The 13,182-nt window shown below is 38.4% G+C and overlaps 2 protein-coding genes across 7 annotated transcripts in view; one reads left to right on the forward strand and one right to left on the reverse strand.

Moving 5' to 3' along the window:
* The window catches only part of ANKS3 (ankyrin repeat and sterile alpha motif domain containing 3), a 44,225-nt gene extending 35,815 nt beyond the window's left edge, over window positions 1–8,410 (reverse strand). For 2 of the 4 annotated variants that reach the window (XM_007498737.3, XM_007498738.3), the window contains exons 1-4: window positions 8,272–8,410; window positions 4,289–4,460; window positions 1,088–1,286; window positions 797–918 (exon numbers count right to left, since the gene is read on the reverse strand). In XM_007498737.3, coding sequence (XP_007498799.1) covers window positions 797–918; window positions 1,088–1,286; window positions 4,289–4,458 — 491 coding nt within the window. In that variant the 5' untranslated portion in view covers window positions 4,459–4,460; window positions 8,272–8,410. Of the gene's footprint in view, window positions 1–796; window positions 919–1,087; window positions 1,287–4,288; window positions 4,461–8,054 lie in introns of those variants that run through there. The other 2 variants (XM_001377424.4, XM_007498740.2) reach the window with 2 other exon arrangements.
* A 273-nt stretch (window positions 8,411–8,683) lies between these two features.
* DNAAF8 (dynein axonemal assembly factor 8) overlaps window positions 8,684–13,182 on the forward strand; it is a 49,877-nt gene continuing 45,378 nt past the window's right edge. Inside the window, exons 1-3 of one of the 3 annotated variants that reach the window (XM_007498741.3) lie at window positions 8,687–8,917; window positions 8,997–9,173; window positions 12,852–13,036. In XM_007498741.3, coding sequence (XP_007498803.1) covers window positions 12,905–13,036 — 132 coding nt within the window. In that variant the 5' untranslated portion in view covers window positions 8,687–8,917; window positions 8,997–9,173; window positions 12,852–12,904. Of the gene's footprint in view, window positions 9,174–12,851; window positions 13,037–13,182 lie in introns of all 3 variants that reach the window. The other 2 variants (XM_056806107.1, XM_007498743.3) reach the window with 2 other exon arrangements.

The following is a 13,182-nucleotide window of genomic DNA, read 5'->3' on the forward strand; positions in this document are numbered from 1 at the left end:
TTCTCACCTTCCAGTCCATATAGCCCACAGATGCCAGATAAACTGCTAAAAAAATCTTCAGGATACCTCTTTTATGCTCAAAAAAATATTCACTGCATCTCTACTGTATAGAGGGAGCTGTGTTTCTTCACAACACCCTCCCCTGAAATGCATTTCCTCTTCCCTCTCATGAATTCTACCCAACCTTAGAGACCCATCAACTTATATCCATGAGGCCCTCCCTGATAATTCCAGGTGACAGTTCTCTTGCCTATTTTTGACCATCTATATAGTATCCTCTATAGTAAACTATGGATTGTCTGAACAATATATTTTAGTATCTGATTACATCCAATTTGCTTTGTAAGTTGAGGCAGAAACTATGCTGGATGTTTCTTTTGTATCCCTTGACATTCCCATTTTATGCCCCTTTCTAGATGCAATACTTATACACCTGAATGCTACTCTTTATGGAGTATCTATTTTTTTTTAACTCTTACCTTCTATCTTAGAATTGATACAAAGTATCAGTTCCAAGGCAGAAGAGTGGTAAAGGCTAGGCAATTGGGGTTAAGAGACTTGTTCAGGGTAATAAGTAAGAAGTGTCTAAAACCAAATTTGAACCTAGAACCTCCTGTCACCAGGCATTACTATCCACTGAGCCAACTAGGTGCCCTGGAACATCTATTTTAATTTTATTGACAAGGACAGAGTTACCAGTTTTTTTTCTTTATGGTTGGAAGGAACAGAAGAAATTCTAATTGTCACCTGAAATTTTTAAAGACAAATAAAGAACTCACTGTTGATCTTACTTTACCTTAAATTGGCATTAGCTCCATTGTCCAAAAGAAACTTGACCATCTGCTGGTGTCCAGCACTGGTGCAATGAAAGAGGGCAGTCCAGCCATGAATGTCTTTCATTTCTAACTCTGCACCTTGCTTCGAAAAAATTAGTAATGATTATTATTGCAGTAACTGTTGCTTCATAATGAAGTAATTAAAAAATAAATATAAGAAACAATCCCCTGAATGGTTGTTGTTGTTGTGTGCTAAAGGCTGGAGTCCCACTAGACCCTGTTAAGGAGTATGAATGCACATCTTATCTCACCTGGAGAAGAAAGTAGGCAATGCTCTCGTTTCCACAACTAGATGCTAACATCAAGGGTGTTTGGCCTTCAGGGGTTGGAACATTGACCTTGACTCCTGCCTCCAGCAGCAGGTGAACAATGGTGTCATGGCCAATGTAGGAAGCATACATAAGAGGGGTCCAGCCACCACAGTTCTTCTTATTTAAGTCCAACTCTCTCCTAAGAAAACAAAGGAATCTTAAGTAGTATCAGTGAAAATAGGTCTCTTTACCACTTAACCAAAAAAACACCAATGAGAAGACAGGAAAGAAAAGATATGGAGGGAACTATGATACTGAAAATAATTATAATTTTTAAAAAAACATTAAAAAAAATTTTTTTATACTATCATTGAATATTTCCTTGGGTTGGCAGCCAAAGAAATGTTTCTTTCCCCCTAAAACCCTTACTCCTTATGAACTTCTATATTATTGCCCAGAGCACCATTTCCTCAGGCTCACAACTTTAGGTGTTACCCTCAACCAAACACTCTCTCGTTTGCTACAGCCAATTTGTTGCCAAGACTTGCCAATGTTACCTTCATAACACCTCTCCTATAATGCCCCCTTCTCTCCGCTGACACTGCAACTATCCTGGTCCAAGCCCTCAAAAATCACCTCACACCTGGACTATTGCAATAGCTTGCTGGTTAGTCTTTCCTGCTATTTTGGCAGGTCTTTGCTCTTAGCTCCTTCACTTTGCATCTGTTGCTCTGCCTAGTTTCAACTCCCCATGCTTCTTAATTCATCACCATGTTGCTAACTCGAGCCTTGATTGACTTCACCTTCCTCAGCCTCTTCTCTCCTCTGATCGGAGGGCCTGAGGGTGAAGTGCCAAACTGCTCCCAATGCCTTCCTTTATAGAAGGCAGAAAATCAACTCTCATTTCCCTTCACTTTGTATCTGCTGCTCTGGTTGATCTCCATTCTGGATACTGGGTACCCTTTGGTGTCTTTCCTTCTTCTTTCCTACTTTGCTTTGTATGTTGTCTCCCGCTTCAGCTTTTAAGCTACTTGAGGGCATGGGTTGCATATCTTTTTATTAATTGTATTTCCAGGACTTACCACAGTGCCTGGAAACCCTTAAAAAATGTTTACTGGGGGTGGGCGGGCAGCTGGGTGGCTCAGTGGATTGAGAGCCAGGCCTAGAGACGGGAGGTCCTAGGTTCAAATCTGGCCTCAGACATTTCCCAGCTGTGTGACCCTGGGCAAGTCACTTGACCCCCATTGCCTAGCCCTTACCACTCTTCTGCCTTGGAGCCAATACCCAGTATTGACTCCAAGACGGAAGGTAAGGGTTTAAAAAAAAATGTTTACTGGAAACTATAACTATCAAAAGTGGCCCAAGTTAATTATGTTAACCTTCCTAAGGGTATTTATATTGTAATAGGCTACCCTTAAAGACCAAACATTAAATCATAGTCTAATGGAGAAGACAATATGCAAACAACTATGGATAAACAAGATAGGACAAATTGGAAATAATTTTAAGAGGAAAATGACTAGCATGAAGATCTTCAGAACTGGAATGAATCAATCACTAATGGCAGGAACATGGAAAATAAAGGAGATATTTCTGAACAAAAAGGTCAGCCTAAGTTTCAGATCATAATTATGATCCTAAAAACTCACATAGCTATGGTGTTTTAAAGCCTACAAGCTACTTTTAGCATAACATCCTTGTGAGGCTGGTGGTACAAGAACTATTAGTATCATTTTATAGATAAGAACTAAGGCTCAGAAAGGGAATGTGACATGCCTATGGCTACAATGCTAATAAGTTCAAACCCAAGTCATGCCAGATAAGCAAGCTATATATACATAAAGTAAGCCCTCATAAAGAAGTAATAACTATTTTAAAAAAACTTTGGAAGATTATACATTTACTTGAATAGTTGGCTAATATTTTTTCAATTCTATTTTTTTAAGGTTTTACTTTGGTTCCTCAGAAACCAGAAAAATTACCTATCTAGTTGTGGCTGGAATTTTGGAGCAAAAAGAGAAGAAATTAAATTACATGAAAAAAATTTCATACATATTAAAAAGCAGAGTTTTGTAGTTAAGAGAGCTCTGCATTTGGAGCCAGAGGACTCTGATTGGTCTAGTTCTTCTGTTCACCATGAGCCAATCATTTCACTTTGGCTTCATTTTATGAGCAATCAAATGAGAAGACTGGACTAAATAATCAAGTAAGGTAGATGGTTAAAAAATTGTAAGTCTTAAATAGAAACCACAGAATTAACCAATCTTGAAAATAAAACACATATCTATCAATACAAAGGTTTTTTTTTTCATTAGTTCCCCCCCCCCACTCTCAATCACTAAGAATTAAACCCACCTTATTTCTTATTTATCTGGCAAAAATAATTTACTGTTTTAAGGATAATTTAGGGTCATAACCTGATCTAAATTTAATTTTTGGTCACCAGGGAATATCCCAAATAAAATACCCAAGTCAGCTAGAACTTTATAGTGATTAATATAATCATATTAATATAATTAATATAGAGGAAAGAAATTAAGGAGAAGGGAGAGGGAAAAGGTGTAGGATTTCTCCCGCCTGGCTTGAACCAGGGGGAAGATTAGAAGCTTTCTCTAAGAGGATAGTGTTTGGAAGGTAAAGGAGAAAGTATCAGCCTAAACTCCAAGAGAACTCAGCTAAGATGCCTGAATCTGAACTAGCTACTCAGCTTCTCCCAGTATAGTATCAAAGAAAACTCACCGCCAAACCGGTCAATAGCTGCAGGCATGCCAATATGCCAAGATGCCCAGCATGCTGCCGCCAGCCACCTCTCCGCTGTCCAAGAGGTCGGAGAGAGGAAGTGACACGAAATATATAGACGGTTTTACATCACTTTCCTGCATCTCACCTGTACCAATAGTAGCTTAAGCTTGACTTAGGACAACCCAGGGGTCTGTCAGCTGTTTCTGATTTGTCATTTGGTAGCACATGTCTGTCATAGGCCATCCTACTAAATACTTAATCCTTAAGTATGGGTGTAGACATTCCCGTTTTTTGTTAGACTAGTAGGGTGGAGTAATCTAAAGTTCACAGTCCATAGGCAAGTGAATATTTATTCATTCAATGCAATTACTACACAACTACAATTTGCAAAGTAAAAAGAAACAGTGAGTGAAAAGAGAAAACCTAAGAGAATCAATATTTCCCAGTGTAACCTCTTACCGTTGAATGCATTCCTTCACCACTTCATACTGCCCAATTGAAGAAGCTGTATGAATATCCAGGGGAACATCCAACTCTTCTCGACAGACTAGATGCCCTGGTCCGTGCCATATGGATAAACTACGATTCAGCAGCTCAGATTCACTGGCTTCATCACTAAGCTCAGACATCTCTATAGTGAAAGAAAATATATAAAGTTCACTTTTTAAGTATATTTTACATATATTAACATAAATTTTTATATATAATACTGTTTTATATATAAATCCTGTTATTTGATTATCCTTTCATCCACCTTCTTTCATATGGCTGTCACAGCATACTGAGCCAATAAATTAAAGAAATTTGGCTGTAAAAAAATGTCTACATATAGAATTTCATTTTCCCATCAATTCTCTTTTTAAATACTCAGCAACTAGGTAATGTTTAGTCAGCATAGACAATATAATCTTTGAGAAAGGATTTCCCAACCAATCCATTCTGGACTACTCTTATAATCTTAATAGGATATTATACCATGCCAATAGAAGAAATTTGGATTCTACAATTTTGAAAGGACACTTGAAGCTGCTATAACTATAATTCTTTTAATTTTGTGTTATATCTGTTTTTGCTTCAATTTCAAAAGACAGAAATTCAATTAGTTAGCTCATCAAAAGGAGATCTGTATCCTTGGGAGAAATGTTTTCAAAAAGTTAGAGAAAGATTATTTCCCCATCACATTTCACAAGGTATTCACATGTTGAACCACATCAGTGAATGTCTCTCACAATCTCTAACACATGTGCCCCCAAATAAATTTACGTAGTGTTTGAAGCAAATGAACTATGCCACCTTACACTATATTTAGTGTCCAAAAATATTAGGAAACAAAAATGTATTAAATTATCAAATAATATACCCTTGCAAATTACTAGTCCCTCTCTGGGAATCTGTATAGCAGAATGACAAGGATTTACTTTTTAAAACAGGCAGACTTTGATATAACAAAGTCTTCCTACATAGCTGGAAACTTTGACCAATTTTGTGGTTGGTCAACTGTTCTCTAAAGTACTATTCTTGAATAGCTAGTTATCCAGGACTTATATTCCCAAATGGAATTCCAAAAGTAAGCTTTATCAACTTTATATGAAGTGTGCCAAGGTTTGTACAGGCTAACTTCCAAACTTTTTAAACTAGAATATAACTTTGTGATTCTATGAAGCTTAGGTAAGATGTATTTTGGGGGTCAATGGATTTGGCTATCTTTAGCACAGACAAAAACTCATATAACCATTCCAGTTCATGAAGTAAAGAGCTCCTTCAATTAGGCTACAAAGCAAAATTTATTCCCTTGCCAGAATCACAGAATCATAAAACTTTTGAGATAAAGAGAAGGTAGAGATGATTTAGTTCAACCCATTCACTTCACAAAGGACTGTGATGCACGAAAATGAAGTGACTTTAAAACATTACCCCACAGTTCCTATTTACTAAAAGGAAACACCTTTTACTCTGCTAGCCTAACAGATGCTGGCTAGATATTCAACTCAACAAATACTTAATAAGAATCTACTATGTCCAAAAACTACTGTTTTAGATGATGGAGATACAAAAATGGAAAATGATAATCCCTATCCTGAAGGGCCAAAAGACAGGTAGGTATAGGAAAAATGCTATGAAAAATCTGAAGAGTGAAAAATCAATTAAGGACACCTGATGTTGTGAAAAAAAGGGCTGGATTTGGCATTCCAGAACTTTGGTTCAAATCCTAATCTAACAGTTTACTATTTTAGGTAAGTTTTAGGTAAGTCACTTAACCTCTACAGGTCTTGGTTTCCTCCTCATACACTTTGAGGGTTGAACCAGAAAATCTCTAATGTCCCTTCTAATTCTAAATCTATGATTTTACTGTTACTTGGGCAGTGGGAAGAGTCAATCAAAACTTAATGTAGGAGGGCCCTCTAGATGGTTTAGTAGATAAGAGAACATGCCCTGGAGATGAGAAGTCCTGGGTCCAAATCTGGCCTTAGCTATATGACCCTGGGAAAGTCACCTAACTTTAACTGCCTAGCCCTTATAGCTCAGCTCTTCTGCTTTGGAACCAAGAATTAATATCCATTCTGAGACATAAGGTAAGGGTTTAAAAAAAAATTAATGTCAGAGACAGCACCTTCTCTTAGGCTTTGAGGAAGAATTTAAAAATTTAGAAATGTGGAAGGACAGAACACAACCTTCCAAGAATGGGGAAATATGACAAGTTCAAATAAATATATAAGAGGTGGAAAATATGTAGACAGGGGAACAGATTGGCTATATTTCAGAATCAATAAATGGGAAGTGAATAAAATAAGACAAGAAAGGTATGCTGCTTACAGATAGCAAAAGGCCTTAAATGTCAAGGGATGTTTATTTTGTCCTAGTTCACATAATGACAAAATCATAGGTGCCTGATGTATTACTGACAGCTTATCCTGAAGGCATTGAGGAATTATTAATGATTTCTGATCACTTACTGCCAGCCAGATATATGTATTAGGAAGATTACTTTTGCAGCTATGAGTTCTATCTGGTCTAGAGGGAGAAGAAAGTAAAGGGGAGGAAAGGAAAGGGGAGAGTAAAGTTAAATAAGCTATTATAGGAGGCCAGGCAAAAGTAATAAAGATGTGAACTAGAGTGGTAGCAATATAAGAAGAGAGGAGAGACAAGTTTAGATATTGTGGAGGTAGACTACACAAGAAATGTCACCTAATTGGATGTAAAAGAAGAGGTAGAGGGATAATGAGGTTTTCAGGCTATATAAGAAGAAATAAAGATATAATGAGTTCAATTTGGGCTATGTTCCATTTGAGGTGTCTATGGAATGTTCAGATGGAATTAACCAGGGAGACAAAAATATAGACCTGGAGTGGAGGGTCTTTATATACCAAAAGCACTTTATAAGCATTAGTCATTTGCAAATAGATCCACTGAGACCATGGAACTATGATAGGCAGGAAATAAAATATATTCAATTGATATTAGGATCATTGATCTAGAGTGTTAAGAGACTTCAGTGAACATTTAGTTCAACCCTTTTATTTTACAGAAGAGGAAGCTGAGATCAAGAGATGACTTTTTCCAAGGAAGTTTCTCCAAGATCACAGAATTAATAGCAAACAGGGTAGCTAGGTGGTACAGTTGATAGAACACCGGACCTGGAGTTCAGATTCAGCCCCAGATATCTGCTAGTTGTTGTGTCCCTGGGCAAGTTACTTGGCTCTGTTTGCCCAAGTTTCCTTACCTATAAAATGTGCTTCAGAAGGAAATGCCAAACCATTCCAGTATTTTTGCTAAAAAAATTCCAAATGAAATCATGAAGAGCCAAACACAACTGAACAACAACAAAGCCAGGCTCACCATAATGAAAGTTTTGAGTTAGCTATTGATCAGTAGTTAGAGCACTGGGTCTGGAGACAGGAAGACCTAAGTTCAAATCTAGCCTCAGATACTTCCTAGCTGTATGACCACATGCTAGTTACATAGTCTCTGAATGTCTGACCAAAGGAACCACTGGAGAAGGAAATGGCAATCCATTCTAGTAGTATCCTAGGCAAGAAAATCCCATAAATGGATAGCTATGACCCATGGGGTTAAACAGAGTCAAACACGAATGAACAATTAAACTGAACAATAAGAAGTAACAAGGCCTGGATCTGAAAGCCTCTGGTCATTCATCTTGTTCCACTGCACCATGCTATCTTTACAATGCCTGGTTATAAGGTAGGCTGGAAGAAAAAAACTTAACCTGTTCAATTTGATAGCTAGGAGGTGTAAGAGACAGAGTTTGAGCTCGGGTCAAAGTACAGCGCTGCCCACTCCACAGATCCCCAAGATCCCTTCCAGCACTGAGTGTCGAAGACAGCTCCACGTCATTCCTGCCTTACGCCGAGCGGGCTCAGCATTCAGCCCCGTGGGACCGATCCGGGCACAGGCTGGCAGGTGCCCCCGCCCCCAGGTGGTACCTGCGCTGGGGACTCATGAGCCTCGAGGCCTTTGTCGGGCCGGGGCCACGTCCAACGACAACGGTCCTTCCTCAGCTCCCGCAGCCCGTGACGAAAAGGCCCCAGAGCCGTGGACTCAGGAAACAACAAGGAAATCGGCCCGCCGGTCACTTAACGCCCACATGACCCGTCGCTCCCTTCCAGGCTTGGCACAGCTACGGGGCAGGCCCCCAACCTTGCCTTCGGGAATTACGACTCCGTCCCGGCCAGAGGAAGAGGCACAAGCCTGCGGCTCCTAGGCTGGAGGAGAGCTCAACACATAGACGCCTCAACGCCCGTAACCCACACCCAGGGTCCCACGCCGGAAGTGATTGGGGGGACGCAGGGGACGCTGGGACTCTTAGTTTCCCCTTACGCCTCCTCAGGTCTAGAACACTGAAACGTAGAGTCTCGGACCTGTGGGGAAAACCCATGCCTTATCTCGGTCTTTGACGTGCTGATTGACCAATAAAGAATGAGAAAGAATTAAGCCCCGCCCACTAGGCCGAGCCAAGTGGACCAATTGTGTTTGGAGACTGAGCAAAACTCTGAAGATCTAGGTAGGAGAACGGAATAAGGCGAGGAAAAATAACAGAAGGAAAACAAAAAAAGTTGGCATTTTGTAGAGGTGTGGACAATGTTTCTTATTAGATTCAAATTTTGATCTTTGTGTAATTTTTTTTTAATTTGGTGTATTTTGTTGAAAGGGAAATAAAAAATTCCTTCTTCAAAAAAAAAAGTTGGCAGAATCAAAGATTTTCCTCGTTCACCCTCCATTCGGCTGGAAGAGAGACGCCTTTGGTGATGTGTTCCTATTCGGAGTATGTTATGTGCTATATGTCCCTGACGGGACCTGAGTGAGCAGTGGGAATCAGAAACTTCAGGTGAGTTGAGGCGGACCCGTTTCATCTGAAGGGAAAAATGTCCCTCTCTTAGGAGAACAGTTAGAAAGAAAAGTGATAGAAAGATGTGAGGAAATAACGAGAAGCCTTCCAATTCCCCAAATGTAAAAACAGAAAGAACAACTTGGGAAGGCAGTTAGCGTCTGGTTACCACGGAAACAGATGACTTAGTGACTCACGTGGTTATGAGTTGAAGCGACCCAGGAAAAAAGAGTATAGGTCTATTCCCTCACCGATCTTCCACTATTCCTCAACTTCAGACTCAAAAACAATAGATTAATCAATGCCAATTTTGCTATGTCAGATCTCAGATCTAGCTAAGTTCTGCAACTAGGACTTTGTAGGGATGTACCCAAGTCACTGCCACGCATTCAGCAACATTTATTATTGTTCGGGAGGCACTAAACTAATTGCTGAACTAAGCCCAGATGGCCCCGCTGTCTGGACATTTGATCTCTCAATGCTTCGTTTTCTTTTCTGTGAAATAATAAATTAACTCGGAGAACGTCTCCCAGGGTTATTTCGAGGATGAGGGTGAATGTGAAAGTGCCATGAGAAAGTAAAGAGTGTTGTACAAATGTCAATATTCATTAAATTATTGTTTTTATTATTAATTACTACATCAGTGGAAGGCATTTCCACACCAGGAATTCCTTATACCAATAATATCACAGGTCTGGATTACACAGGGTGTCCAAAAGTCATTGCAATTTAAAGCTTAAATATCTTATTAATGACCAAAGCCGCTTAAAATTGCACCAAGGTTTTTGGAACATCCCGTATAGAGAGGGATGGAGATTTTTTATTCTACAACTCAAGATTGTTGTAAATTTCTTAAAACAATTACTTCATTAGTTTGCATGCTACATTACAATTATCTTTTTGAGACTGAAGGCAGGAACCTAAACCAGGTAAGACTTTCTCCATTGCTACAATTCTATGAAAATGTTAATTGAGCAGATGTAGAGCTGCCTTCTGAGATCTCCCCACAAAAGTGTCCCAGATTCTTAAAAGGTTAGCGAACATGATAAAACCCCAGTTTCAAAGCCTTGTAAAATGTTAGAGCTAGATCATATGAATTTAGAAATCATCTGGTCCAACTCCCTCGTTTTTCAAATAAGCAACCAAGTCTCAGAGAAGCAAATTGATTTTCATATCATGCCTATTACTAAATAAAGAAGAGCTCCAGTTCTTTACTATGTCTACATAGTATTTTGTTGTTTAGTCCTTTTCAGTCAAGTTTGAATTTTTGTGACCCCTTTTGGGGTTTTCTTGGCAAAGATACTAGAGTAATTTGCCATTTCCTTCTCCAGTTCATTTTATAGATGAAGAAAACTGCAACAAACTGGGTTAAGTGACTGGCCCCTGAGTCACCTAGTTACTAAGTGTCTGGGAAATATGAGAGCCTTGGAGGTGCTTACAGGCCCAGATTTGATACCTCTGTTCTAGAGCACTGAGAAATGAAAGTATTTGCCTGGGGTCAATTAGCTAGTATGTGTCAGAGACAGGACTTGAGCCCAGATCTACATGCCTTCCTGGCCAGCTTCCTATATACTATACTACCTGTGTCTTAGAATCTATTTACATGTATGCCAGAAGAAGAAATGATAAGGTTAATTTTTTTAAAAACATGGAAAGACCTATAGGAAATTATGAAGCGTGAAATGAGTAAAACATTATATACAGTACAGAATTAATATTTGAAGAATAACTTGTGAACTCACCTCCAGAGAAAGAACTGATAAATAGAAATATGAAACACATAATTAATTTATACATATATATATTTGGTTTGGGGAGGTCAAGGAAAAGGAGAGATACCTGGGAATTTTAACATAATCAATAAACAAAAAATTTTTTTAAAGGGGGGAAAGAATCCATCCACAAAGTAAGTGTTTAATAAATGTTGAATTAAGTCTGTCCTAGATCTTTTTTGGGAAGACAGTGGAAAGATCTCTGATATTGAAATTGGGGTTCTACTATGCCCAAATGGCACTAAAAGACTGTCTGCCCTTTGATCCAGCCATAGCACTGCTGGGTTTATACCCCAAAGAGGTAATAAGGAAAAATACATGTACAAGAATATTCATAGCTGCGCTCTTTGTAGTGGCAAAATATTGGAAAATGAAAGAATGCCCTTCATTTGAGGAATGGCTGAACAAATTGTGGTATATGTTGGTGATGGAATACTATTGTGCTCAAAGGAATAATAAAGTGGAGGAATTCCATGTGAACTGAAAAGACCTCTAGGAATTGATGCAGAGTGAGAGGAGAAGAACCAGGAGAACATTGTACACAGAGACTGATAAACTGTGGTACAATCGAATGTAATGGACTTTTCCATTAGTGGCAATGCAGTGTTCTGGAACAACTTAGAGGGATCTATGAGAAAGAACACTATCCACATTCAGAGGAAGAACTGTGGGAGTAGAAACACAGAAGAAAAACAACTGCTTTATTACATGGGTAAAAAGGATATGATTGGGGATATAGACTAAATGATCATCCTAGTGCAAACACCAACAACATGGAAATGGGTTCTGATCAAGGACACATGTAATACCCAGTGGAATTGCCTGTCAGCTATGGGAGGGGTGGGGAGAGGGGAGGGAGGAATAGAATATGATTTTCGTAACCAAGGAATAATGTTTGAAATTGACCAAATTAAAAAAAAAAAAGAAACTGGGGTTCTAGACACAGCCGTGCTAATAACATTCTGTGACCAAGATATTGAAATGGTATGTGGTAAACAGAGGGCCACGTTTAAAGTCAGCTAGAGACTTAGGTTCAGACCCTGCCTCACTGTGTCAAAGTGACTAACAGTGTTGGGGCAAGTCATCTAACTTATCACTACCCTAAGGAAACTCTTGCAACTGCTAAACAACATTGGGACCTGGGGATTCTTCATACTGATGAAATCACAGGTTTGAGCCAAATACCACCACCCTATTTTCTTTCTTTTCTCTCCCCCCCCCAGTATACTTTTATAAATTAATTTTTTATTTTTTTCCAGATTACATGTCAATGCAATTTTTAATAATCATTTTCTGACATTTTTCAATCCATGTTCTCTCTTTATCTCTTACCCCTCCCTGCTCTCCAAGACAGCAGGTAATATGATAATAGACTTTAAATGTTACCATATAGTAGATATTTCATTGTTCATCATGTTGTAAAAGAAGACATATATTGATTGCTTACACTAGAGAAAATTTAATGGAGAAAATAAACTGAAGAATGATATGCATCAATCTGCATTCAGATTCCATCAGTTTCTTCTATGACAGTGGATATCCCTTTTTGTTATAAGTCCCTTGGAGTTGTCCAAAAGCCTTGTCTTGTTGATAATAGGTAAATTATGCACAGTTGATCATAATACATTATTGTTGTTACTATGTACAACATTCTCCTACTTCTGCTCACTTCACTCTCCATCGCTTCCAAAAACTCTTTATAGATTTTTTTTGTGATTGTGTTATTTGTTAGTTTTTTCTAGCACAATAGTATTCCATTCACATTTCTATTTTATATAAGTAACTTTATCTGTGTGTAATTTGGTTTCCTCACCTCAAAGATGAAAGGATTAGATGACATTTCTAAGGGCCTCTAAATTGTATTAGTGAATCATCCAAACTTCATGCCTTGCTCTATTTTTTTTAGTTTTCCTCAAGTGATTTCATGTGGATAGGATATCTGCATGATAGTTGTTTCCTATGACATCAAAAAATGAACAAGATCTTATTGGCTACAACCAGTTTCCTTGCCTATTCCATACATCAATGTGGGGATCTATCTTGGCTTCAGTGAAAGAACAACTCCCATCTTTTGAGTCAGATTCTTCCTCAGTAAGTAAAAGTTGCTTTATGTGGTTTCTATTGGACAGAGAACTTTTTTCCTATGATAAACAGAAATTTGACTTGTGATATCTCCATATTTCTATATCTAAGTTCTGCTCTTTAACCTTTTTAATTTTTATAAATTTTCACAAATT

Source organism: Monodelphis domestica, chromosome 7 (assembly GCF_027887165.1).
Source record: "Monodelphis domestica isolate mMonDom1 chromosome 7, mMonDom1.pri, whole genome shotgun sequence".
Lineage (NCBI taxonomy): Eukaryota > Metazoa > Chordata > Mammalia > Didelphimorphia > Didelphidae > Monodelphis > Monodelphis domestica.